The sequence below is a fragment of the Lepidochelys kempii genome, chromosome 1 (genome assembly GCF_965140265.1).
Source record: "Lepidochelys kempii isolate rLepKem1 chromosome 1, rLepKem1.hap2, whole genome shotgun sequence".
NCBI lineage: Eukaryota > Metazoa > Chordata > Testudines > Cheloniidae > Lepidochelys > Lepidochelys kempii.
The window spans coordinates 182,942,687-182,960,654 of record NC_133256.1 but is presented as its reverse complement, the minus strand read 5'-3'; the positions used below and the strand labels follow the sequence as shown (position 1 = coordinate 182,960,654).

Below are 17,968 nucleotides of genomic sequence, written 5' to 3'. Positions count from 1 at the left end.
TAAAAATGGTCATTACAATGATATCCTTTCCCTTTTAGGCTCTTTGATGGCTGGCTTTATACAGAGATTGATAACTTCAGTATTAAAGGTTATAAGACACTGAAGGCATCAAGCTCTTTATATCGATCTATCTATATCTATCTATCTTAGAAGGGCTGTATAGGTGTAAACACATGCCACACTTTTTTGCCTGTTGCACATGGAATCTGAGCAGAAGGAAGGTAACATTTTATCCTTTTACAACCTTGGAGATGAATTGTGTGTGGGTGATTTTCAGAAAATCCCTTTCTCTTTGTGGAAAATGTAAGGGTTTCTTTCAACACATAGGACCCTCAGATCAGAAATTCTCCTAAATGTAGGACTGTAGCATCTTGGAGCTTTTGTGTAGTCAGGAAAAACATGCAGCATGCTGAGAAAGAGGCAGAGCTGGTAATATTCCTATTTCTTTGCTTAAGTGAAGACAAAACTATTTTGGAACCTCTGTATAAACAGCTGGTGCCTCCTGAAGCTGCTGTGTAGACAGATTAGATTTTTTTTTTAAACAGTCCTAAATTCCCCAACATTTCATAAAAGGCCATTTGGACTTTTTCCTGGACTGAGCCTCCATGCTAGTATTATGTTTAGAAGTAGGAAAGAAGTTCTGTAGTTTGATCTTGGAGTCAGGGTTAACCTCATTCTTTAAGTTCAGATGTCTTGCTCTCTGTTTCTTTCTGTTTCCAGGGTTATGCCGAGACCTCCAGCTTTAAGACTATCTGAGAAGTCTGGATGCAGCTTGGAGACTCAGTGCATTCTTGAAACAGAGCAAAGGAGATTGGGAAAGAAAAGAGAGCATAAAATAATCATCAAGTCATTATAGGGTGGGAATCAATTCTCATAGTGTAGATCAGGGGTTGGCAACCTATGGCACGCGTTCCAAAGACGGCACACAAGCCGATTTTTAATGGCACGCTGCTGCCTGCCGGGTCCCAGGCGCTGGCCCCACTCAGCCAGCTGCCGAATCCAGGCCTGAACCCTGGCAGGCAGCAGCGTTCCATTAAAAATCCTGCCTGCCCCAGCCCGCTCTTCTCCCCCACCCCCCGCCCCAGGCAGGGTGAAGAAGCTTGGTCCTGCCGGCTCCTGCTACAGAGCAGGCAGGCTCCCCCCTCCCCTGCCTCTTCCGCCTGCGTGCTGGGTTCCTGCCCCTCCTCCTCTCCCTCCCTGCTGCCAATCAGCTGATGGCCCTTGCGAGGGAGAGGGAGAAGCAGAGCCACAGCACTGCTCCAGGGAGGAGGCGGAGAAGAGGTGGGGACGGGGCCTTGGGGAAGGGAGGTGGAATCAGGGCATATCCCCTCCAGTCCCCTGCCGTGAGCCACTCGGGGACGGGGGCTGGGAGCACCCCCACGACCTCAGCCCACACCCCCAGCCCTGATCCCTGCACTCCCTCACACACACACACAAACACACGCAGCCCTCTGCCCTGACCCCTGCACCCCCCTCACATGCACCCAGCCCTGACTCCAGCACCCCCACGCATACCGAGCCACCCCATGCCCTCTCTCTTGCAACCCCCACATTCCCACCTGCACCCCTTGCACCAAATGGGAGCTGCCCAGGTAAGTACTCCACACCCAAACTTCCTGCCCCAACCCTGAGCCCCCTCCCTCATTCTAGCTCCTGGCCAGACCCTACACCCCAACCCCCAGCCTGGTCCTTTACCCGTGGCCCTGTGCTCAGTGCACTCCCACCCTCAGCTCAGTGCAGAGAGAGAGGATGAGAATGGGCTAGAACCAGGGAGAATATAGGTACCCACTCTATGTGGGCAGGGCCAGGATCCCAGACCAGCAGCGGGCTGAGTGGGGCCAGCAGCTGGGACCCTGACTGGCAGGAGCCGGCGGACGGAACCCCAGACCAGCAGCGAGTTGAGTGGCAGCGGGCTGAGCTGCTCAGCCCACTGCTGGTCTGGGGTCCCGGCCGCCGGCCCCTCTCAGCCTGCTGCCGGTCTGGGGTTCTGGCTGCTGGCCCCTTGCCAGCCGGGGTCCCGGCCGCAGACCCCACTCAGCCGGCTACTGGCGTAGGTGAACAGAACCTCAGGCCAGCAATGGGCTGAGCAGGCTGGCGGCGTATGATCAGCATTTTAATTTAATCTTAAATGAAGCTTCTTAAACATTTTGAAAACCTTGTTTACTTTACCTACGACAACAGTTTAGTTATATAATATATAGACTTATAGAGAGAGACCTTCTAAAAAAACGTTAAAATGTATTACTGGCACGCAAAACCTTAAATTAAAGTGAATAAATGAAGACTCGGCACACCACCTCTGAAAGGTTGCCGACCCCTGGTGTAGATGCTAATGCATTTCACAGGATCTCTGGAGGAAAAAAATCATAGTTTACAGAGTAGTCCATATTCTGGATTTAGGCTGCATATGTTTAGGTCTGTAGGAAAATCCTCAGGTTGGTAAACTGGTGAGAGCTGATTAAAACTGGGGAAGGGAGAGAGGAAAAGCGTTGTAATTTCCTTATCTGGTTTGAGTGAAAGCAGACACAAATTTGTTTTTAAGTTACAACTGCAGTTATAAAGTAGTCTATAAAATAACTAGCTGTTTAAAATGCTGTCAGACAAAACTGCTGTTAAGATTACACACTGATCACTCTATTTATTATTAGTGGTGAATGTGAGTAAACATACAGTAGCTATCTTTGAGATATAACTCTTCCCTTATCTCAGTCACTGTTTAACAATGCTGGCCCCCTTTGCCCCCCGCATATTCTAGGACTTCTCTGTTGCTTTGTGGTTTATCTCTCTGTCAATATCTCAAAGTACTGAGGTACATTAATGAGATCATGTGGAAGAAAAATGAAGGCACACGCAAAAAACTGGTAATGCTGAATATTCTTTTGATATTAAAGGAGCCGGGGAATGGAAGCACTGCCCAGGTAATTCGTACAGTTTAACTTGCTTTAATAAAACAGATGCTTTAGTCAATTTTTTTATTCCTATACCAACACCAAGATAAAAAGGAAAGGGGAGAGAAAAAATGAGAGTAATCTAACAGTTCAGACTGTTGAAATTCTGTGTGATTAAATAAAAATGGTCACATTTAATTTAAACTAAACCAAAATGATCAAACCCTCAATACCTCTGTTAATTTACTGTAAACCCATTTTTATATTTAGTTCCACAGATGTCATTTATACCTCTTTATATCAGAGCCTTCATAAAAAAAGAAGTGAAGTGGGCACGGATGCGCAGTGACATTTTTAAAATTTGACTTTTTAAGCATCCTATTATACAAACTCTTGAAGTTCCCAGTGCAGCTGCCTGGAAGCAGCACTGTATCCTGTATTATGTGCAATGACTTTTGGAGATGTTTTGAGGCATTGCTAAATAAAGCTTTGAACATTTTGGCACAATCATTTCACAAGTGAGTCAGTCGAGCCAGAATCACCCACATATGAGCAATAGAATTGAATATATTAAATAATGAATTTGTTTTCTTTTGCTATCTGACTGTTCACATATTATTATATTCATACCTGTTTTTTGTTGTTGTTTTGTTTTTAGTTTAGCAGTTTAAGCCAGAGTTATCAAGGCTTACAAGATCTGTGTCTTTTCTCCTGCTAGTCAGGAAAGGGATTTAACTGCAGAAAGAACAGTGTAAGGAAAAAAAAAAGACTGGTGAAATATGTCTGGGAGGGAGAAGGGGCTTCTGTTTTGGAGGGCTGTGAGTGTGGCACAGAGCCAGGTAAGCTAGCTCAGGGGATTCCTCAGCTGTCCACTTAGGGCAAGTTTAAGATCCCTTTGTGCTGCTCTGGCAGGGCAAAGAGACATAAAATCTGGTAAAAAGGAAGCTCTCCATACACAATGCACTTGTTCTTTCTTCTGTTCTCTAGATTTCTTTCTTCTGCACATTTTGGTCTCATTTTGTTATGCTTTCCTCAATGTGGCAGTTAAGGCTTAAGACCTACCAGAAAAAATTTATAAAGGTGTCCTCTCTTTCCCAGCATCAAAGTGCACTCAGATTTTCCAAGTTGGAAGTGTAATACACAAGCAAAGGGATGTCACTTAATATTTATGGGATTCAGCATAAGTGCAAACAAAGACAACACCTGGCTCACAAAACTTTAGAATTAACTGTCAGTTTTATTTCATTTGTGGAATAAGTAGAATATATCATAGGCACAGTGAGATATGGAATTACTATAATATCAAATGATTTGATGTTTCTTAAGCATATGATCTACATGTCCTATGTTAAAACCATAGGCATAGCTTTACTTCTATATTTGGGGAGACAGCTCCTGTCAGGTCAACTGGCTCACACGGGGGTGGGAGGGAAGGAATTCTGTGCCTGCCCGAGGCTTGCAGTTTGCAGAGGGGGAGGGGGGAGACAATGTCTCCCTGGCCCCTCCAAACTACACCCATGTTATACCTCTTCAAAAGGCATCTCTTAGGAATGATATAACCGAAGGGGTGACATTTTAAAACACCTCCTGAAAGGTATTACTTACTGTAAGTAATAATAAAATTGAGGGATCATACATGCATCTTGAAGCATAAACAGAGTTATAATGTTAGTAAAATATCAGAAATACACCAGACAAAACACAAAGGAGATTGTCTAGCTTTTAAGACACCATTAGAAACCAATTCAAGCACACTATCTACCGCCATAAAATTTGGAGCAAACTTCTACTAATTTAGATTAAGGAATGGATGAACAAGTTGAGATAAAATAAGAACCAAGAGAACCTTCACCCCACACTCAAAGAGGAGCCAAAACTAACAATGTTGTAGGTTTGAAACTATTTGAGTAACTTCTCAGTTTTATGAGCCCCTTCACGTCCTAATTCCTACTGGGATAATAACAGGTTTCAGAGTAACAGCTGTGTTAGTCTGTATTCACAAAAAGAAAAGGAGTACTTGTGGCACCTTAGAGACTAACCAATTTATTTGAGCATAAGCTTTCGTGAGCTACAGCTCACTTCATCGGATGCATCCGATGAAGTGAGCTGTAGCTCACGAAAGCTTATGCTCAAATAAATTGGTTAGTCTCTAAGGTGCCACAAGTACTCCTTTTCTTTTTACTGGGATCATAAACAGTAACGTCTCAGAAAGGTTTGTTCCTGTGGTATTTTTCTTCATGGCGTGAAACAAGCAATACTGGAAATCACCTTAACAGGATCAGAAAATTTGGATCAGATTCAGTCAAGCATTTGGACTTTTGACTGCTTGTCTGAACTCATCCTAATGGTCATTCCAATGTCAGATTAAACATATTCTAATATACAGGAGGACTGAAGCTCACAAGTGAAACACTTCTTTACCAGCCTCCATTCCATAATTCAGAACATCCAAATGATAAAAATTAGCACTTAAGAAGCCAGGGAGTGAGATCCTATGCAAAGAAGCAACACTGCATGATGCAGAAAGATACAGTTTTGACATCAGCAGTTTAGTGTATCTCAGTTGTTATAGCAATTTACAGCAACCAAAAAAAAAAAAAAAGGCTCCAGCCTGAAAAACCTAGAAATGTCTTTCATCCACATCTCGGCCCTCAACAATGTGGAAATTCAGCCATACCCCCCCAAATACTTTCCTGTATAAATGCATAGTTGGAATGAAACTCCGCAGGGTAGAATCATCCTTTTATAGGAAACTTCCCCCCAGCCTTTTAATTTAAGAAAGACAAGACACTATAGCCCTAAAGTGGCCATTTAGTGCCCAGCTGCTCTTTACAACATCTCCATTCCTTCCTTACAGTTGGTAGATATTTCTATAATCTTTTCCCCTTTCTCTTATCATTAAGAAGGTCACACATTTTCACACTGTGGACATTGTATGAGGATTAATAAAATAAAAAACCTGTATTTTGAGATTGTAGGTCAGTTTAATTGTGTGCAGCAGTCACAGTACTAAAATATTAATGCACTATTAGTGAAACAACTGTGGATATCATTTCCAGGATTGCCTAATCTTTTTACACTAGTTTTAGGCATGTTCAGGAAAAACCCTACCATTCCAAATAATAATACCATGCTCTTCTTATACAGCACTTTTTCATCCATAGGTCTCCAGGAGCTTTACAAAGGCAGAGTCATTAGCCCCATTTGACAAAAGGGGAAACTGAGGCAAAGGGAGGGGAAAGTGACTTGCCCAAGGTCATCCAGCAGGCCAATGGCAGAGCCAAGAATAAAATCCAGGTCTCCTGAGTCGCAGTCCAGTGCTTCAGCTGCTAGATCATAAACTTAAAACCAGTTTTAAGGTGTTTGTCATGAAAATGCTTCTAGAGAGAAAGGTTTTCAGAACATAAGTAGTGCTAGCTTTCCCAAGGGATTTACATCTCATCATAGAAATACATCTTGACAGTATTTAAATGTATTTCTCTCTCTCTAATTTTTTTGGTGCCTTCAGTATATGATGGAATATCTTCATCCCACTTTTTACTTTAAGCCTAACTCAGAGGTTACACGACCCCCCCCCTTTTTTTAAGACTACATGAAAACTGCTCCTTAATCAGAGAGTGCAGATATTAGTTTATGAAGCAAGGCACACAATCCTCCAACGCCAAGCACCGTTTGCAACACTCCCAGTATGTGCAGAGCCTGTGAATAAGAGAGTAAGCCTAGGAACTGAATCTAGATTCTGTCCCAAGGCAGGGCAGAACACTACCAGAAACACCATCTTAAAATACAGATCTAGAGAAAAGAAAATTCATTTGATATACTGTAGCTCAGGTAAGAAAAGACATTCCTTAAATTAAAAGCTTCTTAAAACTTAAGACTAACAAGCATGAGAAAGAAAGATCTCCATTGTATTACAAGCAGGATTAAGTCTATAGAAATTCCAAATCCAAGATACTTATCTTGTATTCTACATTAGCACCAGAAAGCAAAATAATTAATTACTAGTCATTCATAAAAAATACTAAGACTATGAATACTACTAATAATAACCCAGTCTAAAAAGTAATGCAAATTTTAAAATATCATATTTGCATTTTCCATAAGAGATAAATTTGCTAATCTTAAAAAATGAAGTGCAAACGTAAATAAATAATTAAGTCACCCTATAAAAGTTTACACACATTGCTGGAGTGGTAAGAATGTTTTATTAAACCTTTTTAAACCTTCTTAACTATTGTCATGTGGATTTATTACTTTATATAAACACATATTTAGGCAAAATGTTTAAATTCCCTCCTGAGCATTTTCTATCCCCTTTAAAATTCCCTGTAATTTCCTATTTATAATGGGTTTTTCAGGCCATAACAAAGAAGAATACTGTACCTCTGGTGCTGATGGCTGTTGCCGATGTGGCTGTGCTGGTTGTTAAGGCTACAGTGGTTGTGACTGTTGCAGTGGTAAGTGAGGGGATGACAGTGGTGGGAAGCAAAGTGTTGGAAACATCTGGTGAGTGGAAAAAAAAATATAAAATAAAATCATATCATGCAAACAAAGGAGAAGCATAATAATGGTTCAATTTGTAAATACAAGTATGAAGTAAAATGTATAAATTAAAACATGCTTAACGCAGATTATTACAGGTACAGTAGCGTACCTTGAAATTCTTGACATATCACTCTCTAGTTTTATATTCAAACATCAAGGGAAAAGAATTTAAAACACTGTTAAAACTCAAGTTTCCACAGCTCTGGAGAGTGAATATTTAAGTGACAAGAATCCATTTCTTCACTGAGCCATTTTAAAGGTCTCATACGGTAGAAACCAAATATAGATGAAACATGCTGTGTCAGAGTGGGAGATGAATAAAACAACACCATCATGCTAAATAAACAAACACATGTTAACGAGAAATGGCAGTATGTTAAAACACCTACTTTCAGACAGACTCAATGGAAGGAAAAAGGGGAAATTGCTACTAACTATAAAAGCTGCTTTTTTTCGGTTTGCTTGTCTTCTTCCCACAAATTTGTTTAAGACACAGTTGTCTGCTGAGATCCAGAGCAAATTTCAAACTCCTTACCCTTACTCATAGGCAAAATAGTTTTACAGTCATCCTAAACATGGGATACTTAACATATAGCAGTATTTTAATAACTCCTAAGAAATTTCATTTGAAACCCAACATCCAGAAAGATTAATGGTAATTTTATTATTACAGGTGTGTGTAGAAGTGGGAAAAGGTGCAAGTCTTCAACAGTGGTATCCTACAAAATCCTCTCCATCTCTTGGTCATACTCTGAGTTGAGTAAATGCAAATCTGCTAAGCTAAAGGCATTGCTTTTGGTCAGATCATAATCAAAATCCCTTATAGTAAAAACATGATTAAAATACATAGGAAACAATCACACATACAGAAACACAATACTTAGACCTGCACTGCCAAGAGCAATAAAGATGAATGTTCCTTTTGCCTAGGAAGAAACTGTAAATAAGAAAAGATGAAAGGAAATAGAGGAAAACACTTTTAAATAAGGAAGATAAAAGCATCTGACACAGATTTCCCAGACCGCAGTTTTAAAAGCAAAGGGCCAGATTCTGAACTCCTTTTGGTGAATACCATTCTTACTCCATACATACATAGCCCCACTGGCTTCAGTGTGGCTAACTTCAGATGCAAGGTGCTTAACCCCATGCCTCAGGGGATCACAATCTGGCCCATAATTTCAGTCTTGCCTTGCTACAGAAAGATGTCATTTACTAAATGTCCGATCATGTATCTCATTGAGCACCATCAGCTCCCAGTGAATTCAGTGGTAGTCAAGGATGCTTAACTCTTCACAGGATTGGGCCCTGAGGAAGACAGTTCAGGAATGGGGTTCTTGAGTTCAGCATTGTCGAATTACTTTCCTTGGCTTTTGATTTCACATTTTTGCATTATTTTCAGGCTGGATGACAGATTATTTTGCCATTTAGAAAGTGTCCCTGTCATTCCCTCAGTTATTTGCTGTTGATAAATAAAATCATTATTCGTTCTAGACTCTATACCTGCAGAATTTTCCACTTTGGAAAACATCAGATAGCTGCTTGAGATCACTCTTTCACCTTTAGTATGCTGATGTTTACACCTGTTCTTCAGTAGGAAATATTCCCAGGCAAGCAAAATTAAGAAACCAAGCTTTTTAAATAATGACTGTAGACACATTAATCACTAGGACAAACTGTAATATTGCCTGGAGTGCGACTGCCATTATAATTAAATCGAACGGACTTTAAATAGCATTATAAATTAATTAACATGTTAAAAATGTTATATTCACTGATGTATACAATTATTTCCCATAATGTGAAACTCCTTCTTAGATGGATATCTAATCAAATTTGCACCACATAGAAGGAAAAAAAGGTGTACCTGATATTCAGTGCAAAGCCTGATACATTTTTTAAAAAAGGCAGCTATATATCAGTTTTATACCCAGAATATAGTGAACAAACCTTACTTTTGTTTTAGGTGACTTCCCTAAACGTGCCATTGAACAATTCAAAACTTTCTACTTCTGTCATTTGCATTTATGCTTAATAACAACCTTTTTCATTGTTCTGCAGAGTTTGTTGCATAGTGCTTTGGATGGGTTGCCAGTGGACTTCGGAATCATTTGCTGATTCTTTTTATGGTTTGGAAGTTTTCTTCATAAAGTTTCAGATTTAAAATTACATCCCTCACCTCTTATACCTTTACCGGGTGACGGAGACTTGTTATTGGGCACTAGCAGAGGATAGTAATATTGGCTGGACAAGAATAATCTTTTCTGATCTCAGAGAAGAATGAAACTAACTAAGCAGGAGTCAGCTGGTTGGAGAGAAGATCCATCTGCACTCCCAGTTAAGTCTAAGTCTGCTCAGGGTCCTGGAAACATCTCGCTCATACTGGTTCTGTGCAGTTGAGTCACTCTTTTAGTAACATCACATTTCATTTGGTGCACTCACTCATATTAGTAACTACATACCTATCCTTACAGCAACTACAAACCACACATTTTTTAACTCTATGGACTGCATTTCATACTTAAATCACATTTTGGCCAACCTAATTGTAGATAGTTTGGCACCTAAGTCACTGAGGTACTCTTGAAAAGTCCCATATTCATGAGATTTAGCCACTTGGGACCATAATTCCCATTGATCTTTTTTGAGATGGAATCACAGAAATGTAGGGCTGGAAGTGACCTCAAGAAGTTATCATGTTCAACCTGTGCACTGAGGGAAGACCTAGAGCCGTTAACGGTGTTTTTACGACCCATTCTTAAAAACCTCCAGGGATGGGGATTCCACAACCTCCCTTGGAAGCCTGTCCCAGAATTTAACTAACCTTATACTTTATATTAACGTAAACCCCCGCCCCCCTTGCTGCAGATTAAGCCCATTACTTATTGTCCTAATCTCGGTGGACATGGAGAACAACTGAACACAGTCCTCTTTATAACAGCCCTTAACATATTTGAAAACTGTTATCAGGTCCCATCTCCCTCAGTCTCCTTTTCTCAAAACTAAACATGCTCAGTTTTTTTAATCTTTCCTCTTAAGTCAGGTAGGCTCCTAAATCATTTTGGTACTTTTGAACAATTTACTGGTCGTCTCCTTGAAAGTGATTTTGCACAACAGCAAGCAAAACATTTCTGATAGCCTTACAAGGAGAAAACCATTTGCAGCACACCCTATGCTTTCATGGTTTGCTGACATGGAGTGAGATATTGGTGATATATAGTGGGCCTTGAAATAGAAGGATGTTTCCTGCAAATCAGCCAGATGGCAACATGCTCTAATATTCAACAAAGTACAGTAGAAGCTGCTGTTTAGGGCACAGAAATCACTATTGGTGTATTTTTAAAGCTGTGTTCTTGTTCAACTGGTGATCCATCAAATTTGTATTAATCTCACACCTCTAAACACTCAGGACCATTATGATCAAAACAGCTTAAAGATTTCTGGAACTTTTCTATTCAAGTGCCTATGTCCCATTGATATCATCTCATTGCCTCACACATATTAAAGTATTCATCCTAATCTTCTTTGTAAAGCAGGAAATATTATTCCCATTTTGTAGATGTGGAACTGAGGTAGACAGTAAATGATTTGTCTAGAGTTCTACAAAGTCAGTGGCAAAAATAGGACCCAGTTGAACCCAGAACTTTTAAGACCTAATCAAAAGCATTAGCTACAAGACCATTCCTTCTGCTCTGTACTACTGGACATTAAATATAAACTTCACACAAAAAAATCCAGTAATTGTCTTTGTTCCCAACCCTCTGTTTTCCTCCCCACACGCACGTTGAAAAATATTCCATCTGTTCATTTGTTGAATTTATGACACATATATTTGGTTCTCTTATATTTGCTTGACTAATGTGGATGGATATAGCCACGTACTGTACTTGCTTTTTCTTTTATAAAAATGAATACATTCAGTTTTAATGGTATCGCAACTTAACTGCCTTTTTCACAGATATAGTGCAACGAAGGAGAGTAAAAAAAACCCCAGCTTTTAATTCAAAAGTGCTGTTTTTCTCCCTACGAGAGGCCTAAAATATGCATAAACCATAAAATGGGGCCATATTCAGGTAAAATGCTGTATTTTTTTCTGAGAATTCTTTTCAGTTCCTAAAAGCTGTTATAGACACTAAATAAATCACTAAAATAAAAATACAGATACCCTAATAAAATATTTTAGTTACATATATCTAAGAACAGAGGTTTTTAAACTTTACTGAAAAGGCAAGTAATCAAATAAGATTATTCATAGTCAGCATTAATTTCAACTCTAACCACTAAGGCAGATGATTATTTGTTGACAGGTAATTAGGTTAATATTAATTGAAACAATGTACTGACCATAATATCTCCTTTATTACCCATCATGATACCCATGCTACCACTGGAGTTCAGCCTATTTAAAGATACCACAGAGCACTGTGATAATACAATTTTATGGAAAACAAATGTGTTAGGTGTCAGATACTGTGGCTAATTCTAGTTGTGCCCATACTTTATAATGCCCAAAAACAAATATAGTGGGCCAAATTTTAAAGTGAAAGAAACTTTTTTTGTATCTCTCTGGTGGCGCAGAGGGCCATAACCTAAGTGCAAATGCTTAGCAGAGAATTCCCCTGTCAGAGGGGAACTCCTTATTGGTGTATTTGTGCCATAACTAGGTGGAGAGAAGGGTGGGGCAGCTGCACTCCATCAAGTCAGTCCTCCATTGTTTTACAGATTGTTCACTATGATACCAGTCAGCTCTGTGTTTTTGGGGAACCAGGGCGCAGTATCTAGCCGGTCTGACTCATGAAAGATCCCCCCCACCAGTCTCTTCCTGAACCAAAACCAATCAGAGAAAAGGCTTGCAGAGAGCAATGACGGGCAGATGGGAGACACACCTAGACCTCTCCTGACAAGGGTGACAAGGTTAAGACATCTCCATTAGCATACAGAATGGAAACAGAGAACCGCACTGAACTCTGGGATCTGAAAAGCAGGGACACACTTCATCATGGGAATCTCTGCTCCAGATGTTAATGAACCTACACCTGCACACACCCAGCTCAGCAGTTATCAAACCAATTCTAGTAATAAATCCTTGATTGATATCCAAAATACTGAAGCAGCCTAGTTACACTGTGAGCTCCCTGGAAGAAAACACCACCCACAGCCAAGAGTATCAGCTCCTATTGTCTAGCCTAAAGAAAACCCTTGAGTCATCAGTTTACCCATAAACAAATCTAGTGTTCTCCGTTGAACCATTGTATTTTCTCTACAAAACCCCCTACCTATGTCCAAGTCAGTGGTCTGATGTTTAGATACAAACTATGAATCAGTTTCACTGGGACTCCATCATCTCCTGAGTGACTGTGCTGAGGGCTCTGCCTGTCTCCTGCCCTCAGGACCCTAAGCTACCACCATTACCTGGGAACCCCGACCAGTTCAACCTTCAGGGAGCGGTGAGATCCTCTTTCTTTCTTTCTTTCTTTCTTTCTTTCTGTTTTCCTTTCTACCTCAGGTATTAACCTTTAATACTATATGTTATGTTGGTTTAGGCTCTCCTTGTGTAGTTATCACTGTTATTCAATAAATAACTTTTATAGTTAAGCTGGTTGCTTCTCTCACTCTCTCTCTTTCTCTGAACTTTACTCTTTTGTGTTTTTAGCTTCCCCCATTTACTCTGCTGCAACTCTTCTTTTACCTAAGCTAACGATCTTTGTAGTGCCCAAAAATACTGTGGGGTTTGCTCATCAAGTGGGTTACTGCCGGTACAATTGTGACGTGAAAGTGGGATAGGGACGTGTTAAACCTGTGGCACATGCGGGGGTGGGGGTGAGGGAGGCAGCTGAAAGTGCTGCTCAGCCCAGCCTATTGAGACCAGGGGCACATAAGGGTGACAGTTTGAAGGTGCTACTTAACCCAGCCCATTGAGTCCAGGGACATACGAGGGGATCAGCTTGAGAGTGCTGACTGACCCGGCCCACTCAGACTTGCTCTGTTTGTGTGTGTGTGTGTGTGTGTGCGCGCGTGTTCATCTAGTTCTAGGGCTGGAGGAACCCAGCCCTGGGGAACCTAGGTCCTGCAGGATAGCTCCATTGGGAGGGGACTTGCAGCAGGGAGAATTAGAGCTCCGTATGAGAACACAAGTGACATAAGCAGTGCATTCATAGAATTACAGAACCCTCCCCCCACCCCAGAAGAGTAACCCTAATAAATGAGCATACTGCAAAGCAACGGGCACATCTGGTAACAACTAAGGACCCAATACCAGTTGCAGGATGTAGAGATGTGCAGGAGCAGTTCTAAGCACCATCAGGGCTAGCATGGTCTTGAGGATCAAGAAGCCCAAACCAGTTCCCTGATACTCTCCCCTCTTTCCTCCACCAAGTACAGCAGCGCCTCATAAGGCAGAAGTAATTCATCCCTTAAGTTAATGGAGCTATATCAATTTGCATCCACTGAGATCTAACCCTACGCATTCTGCTCTTAAGTTCCCATAAAATAAGAGATGGTGCTGCTGTAAAATAAGTGCAATTTCAAACAACAATGGCTGCAATACCATAATATATATATATAAAAGCTTTTGTTTCAAGCTTGACAAAGGCTGACAGAAAAATTAAAAGACAAAGTGATAATGATAGATGGACCCTATGGTATTCTGGCTGAGAATGAAAGAGACTGTAAGCGTTAACTGAATTGAGTGATGACCTACCTGGAAAACAACCTCACTACTCTGTGCAAAATTTAATCAGAGACTGTAATATGTATTACTGAATTATTTAGCGAGATTTTAAATCCAAAGGGAGCTGTATTTTCTGTGGAGTTCCCAGAAACTGGGACAGAACAAAGAGACTGTGGCTTGAATGTCATGTGATAGCTCCTTAGCTGTGAAACTGAAAGATCATAAAGCTTCGTGGACATGTGATCACTATTTATACGTTTACTAATTGATTCGGATTTATGAAGCTCTGAAATGGCAATTTATGTTTGATTTGGTTTTGTTGTCTTTTTGCTAGCAGAGTGACTGTAGTTTAAAAAAAAAGCATTTCAATAAACTCATGATGTAGATCTGACTCTTAGTTAAAACAATAAAAGTCAGGTCTCACTTCCAATTAGTTCATAATGCAAGACATACAGCTTGGCTAAAATAACTAGTCAGTTTGGAAGGAGAATAAAGTAGATTCACATAGTTTCATGATTCTAAGAAGTTTAATGCATCTCTAGACAATACTAAAAGTAGGAAGACACTTTAATGGTAAGATGTGGGAGCTCATTAAGGTTTTATTAAACACTGTTTAGTAGGGTGGGAGACAGAAAAAAGTGAAGACATTGAGACACAAGGATCTTGGTTTCTACTGCTTCCTCCTTATAAACTATGCATTAAAAGAATTATCTCTCTCTCCCCTCTTGTTAAAAGTTTTACAGGTCTTTTTCTAATCTTGAAAGCAGCAGATTTCAGTAACAGATGGAAGATAAAGCAACACAACATTTAAAAACAAAAAGCCTTGTTTTTCTCTTGGTTTAGTGAAGCTAAAAGTTGGTATCAACACAGTATATATACACACACAAGGCCCAGATTCTGCCCTCACGTTACATTTATGTAGTTACTACTGGGAGTTGGCACACAACACTGCAGAAGTTGGCTCAGTGAATTTAAATAATAATATTTCCTGTTTACACTTTTATAGCACCCAAAAGCCCCATTCATGATCAGGACTCCATTGTACTAGGTGTTCTACAAACACAATTTCTGTCCAGAAGAGTTTGCAATCTAATCTGAAACAAAAGCAACAAGAGTTTGTAAGCATGACAAACTAAGGAGGGAGGAGTGGGAAAAAATAAGTCCACATGCTTACACAGGTAGCTGTTGCACAACTCGGGGATTTTTGATGGTTCCACACCTTTTGACAATTTAAAATAAAAAAAAAATAGTCAGCTGACCCTGATTGCCTTACAACTTTGCCATTATTGGCTGGCTGATTTCTTTTAAGCATCCCTGCAGAAGAGGGTATTGTGAAGACTTTACTGGGAGGAGGATGTAGTGCCCCTATTGATAAGGTCAGCAGAGGCATGAAGACAGAACTGCACAGAAGTTTGTAGTGGACATGGACAAATGGCATCACTGATGGACCAAAGGGGCTAGGGAGATAACAGTGAAGACAGCAGACAAGTAGGGTGAGGTAGAATTGTGAAGGACCTGGAAAGGGATGACAAGATTTTTTAAATTAGCTATGAAAAAGGAAGCAAGCCAGGGGAGAGTTTCAATTTTGTCACCCCACCTGCTCAACTTCTTGGAAGAGTTAATAAGGAAGTATGGGCCTGTAGGGAGCCAGGGTGGCTTCCCTCCGAACCAGAGGGTAAAGAGCCACCCTCTCAGCCTGAGCGGGCGGGGCCAGACCAAGCTTCCGCCAATACCCCGAAGGGGAGAGGTTGGACCGAAAGTAAGTACGGGTGGGGCCCTTTGTCCAGTGAAGAGAGCACCAGGGAGGGAGAGAGACACAGGCTGTTCCCTCGCAATCCTGCTGCCGACCCAGGGCAGGCCCTGGGCCAGGAGGAACCTGACCGGGAGGAAGGCCTGTGGCGACCAGGACTGCCAGCCGCCGAGTACCCGGAGGACCTGGAGGGGCCCGGCTGTAGCCCGGGCCAGCGTGAGCCCGGCACAGAGGGGGAGCTGGAGCTGCCAGCAGCGGAATACCCGGACGAGCTGGAGGGACCGGAGAGACCCGCTTGAGAGACTGGGTAGGAAGTAGCCCAGGGGCAGAACTGCACCGTGGGGTGGGTGTGTTTGGTCAGCGGGTGCGGATGGCCCCCCGCTGACCCAGCGGCGGGACCTTCGCCTCCCGCCACTGTCTGGGCCCTGGGCTGGAACGCAGTGGAGGTGGGTGGGCCTGCGTTCCCCTACCCCGGCCAGCCTGCCTTGGGTAGCAGAACCGTAAGCTACAAACCTATACCGGCGCCCCCCTGCCCGAGGGGTGCGCTGCAGACTCGGGCCAGCACATCTTCCCCGCTAATTCCCCAGCGCCCGAAAGGTGTGGCTAAGGCCTGCCAGTGGGACCATAGCTCTCCATCGCCCCTAGGGGCTCGGAGGACCGACTGAAACCTGTCACAAGTGGTGGAGAATGCAGGCAGGCGATTCCTATCCCTGCAGAAAGGGGTTAGCACGAGGGGGCCTCTGAAGCTCCCCTACTGGAAAGATGGAGCTGGAAAGGCTTATCAAGTTCCTGGTTGAGAGCCAGCAACAGCAGCAGCACCAACTCGTACAGCAGCTGGGTGCCCAGCAGCAGCAGTTGCTTCAAACCCTGGGGGCCCAGCACCATGAACAACAAACCAATGCTTCCAGCAGCTTGCAACCCTGTGGCCGGGCCATGGTGATGCTCAACCAGAGAGGGCAGCCACCCCGACCCCTCCCGCCCCACCGATCCGTCTGGCCAAGATGGGGCCTGAGGATGACCCGGAGTCCTATCTGGTGACCTTCGAGCAGGTTGCCTCAGTGGCTGGTTGGGCACTTGACCAATGGGTGACCCTCCTCGCCCCATATCTGACGGGGCTGGCCCAGAAGGCTTACCGTGGGCTCCCAGATGATGAGGCCCGCATTTATGCTCGAGTGAAAACAGCTATCTTGGATGCCTTCAACATTACCCCAGAGACTTTTCGGCGACGGTTTCGGGAAAAGGTCTACCCACCGGGCGCCAGACCCCGGGCCGTGGCCCAGGAACTGAAGGACGCAGGTACCCAATGCCTCCAACCCGAGCGACGAACCACTACTGAGGTGACTGAACAGGTCATCGTCGAACAATTCGTGCACATCCTCCCACCCCAGGGGAGGGCTTGGGTGTTGCGGCACTGGCCACAAAGTCTGAGCACGGCCATCGCGCTTATGGAGGACTTTCTCGAGGCAGAGGCCCCGATAGGACTGGCCGCCTGGCCCCCAAACCCTGGACCCAGTGCACAGAAACTTGAACGAAGGGGGCCCGCCTCCCAAACCAACGCACCCCACCGTACCTGACGACCAGATGGCGGCAGGACCAAGTTTTCCCGACGCCCTGAGTCCACACCACTCTCTGGCCCTGGATGCTTAACCCAACCACCGGGCCCCAGCCAACTCTGCAGCCCCACTGGTGCCCCCACGCGGCCGGCGCGTCCAGAGGTAGGACCTCGTTTCCGATGTGGCGAGTATGGTCATCTGCAACGGGGCTGTCCTGCAATGGACTGCAACTTTGGCCTGGTGTGCGCCGGAGAGCGACGGGCCCAGTCCGCCCTCCGTGGCCAAACTGACAGCTCCCATGGAAGTCGCCGGGGTCCCTGTGGTGGTCTAGTTGATTCGGGCTGTGAGCAGACTCTTGTCCGCCAGGCACTCTTCTCGGACATCAGGTGGACGATTGGGGAAGTACGGATTCAGTGCATCCACGGAGACGTAAAATCGTACCCCACGGTTCGGGTCCCCATCACGGTGAACAGAGCAACTCAGTTAATGAATGTGGTGGTGGCGTCATCCCTCGCCTATCCAGTGATCCTGGGCCGTGACTGGCCAGACTTTGTCGAGGTGCTCC

The 17,968-nt window shown here is 43.2% G+C and overlaps 1 protein-coding gene and 1 long non-coding RNA gene across 7 annotated transcripts in view; one reads left to right on the top strand and one right to left on the bottom strand.

Annotated features, from left to right (window-relative positions):
- The window catches only part of CADM2 (cell adhesion molecule 2), a 1,033,208-nt gene that overhangs the window by 51,768 nt on the left and 963,472 nt on the right, over positions 1 to 17,968 (bottom strand). For 5 of the 6 annotated variants that reach the window (XM_073304095.1, XM_073304112.1, XM_073304121.1 and 2 more), the window contains one exon: positions 7,272 to 7,391. The exons of the other annotated variant lie outside the window; for it this stretch is intronic. In XM_073304095.1, the coding sequence (XP_073160196.1) occupies positions 7,272 to 7,391 (120 nt within the window). The remainder of the gene's footprint in view (positions 1 to 7,271; positions 7,392 to 17,968) is intronic. 6 annotated transcript variants of the gene reach the window in all.
- On the top strand, positions 1,228 to 8,646 carry LOC140895031 (uncharacterized). The gene is made up of 3 exons (XR_012154047.1): positions 1,228 to 1,281; positions 7,247 to 7,345; positions 8,107 to 8,646. It is a non-coding gene; the product is annotated as an uncharacterized lncRNA (long non-coding RNA).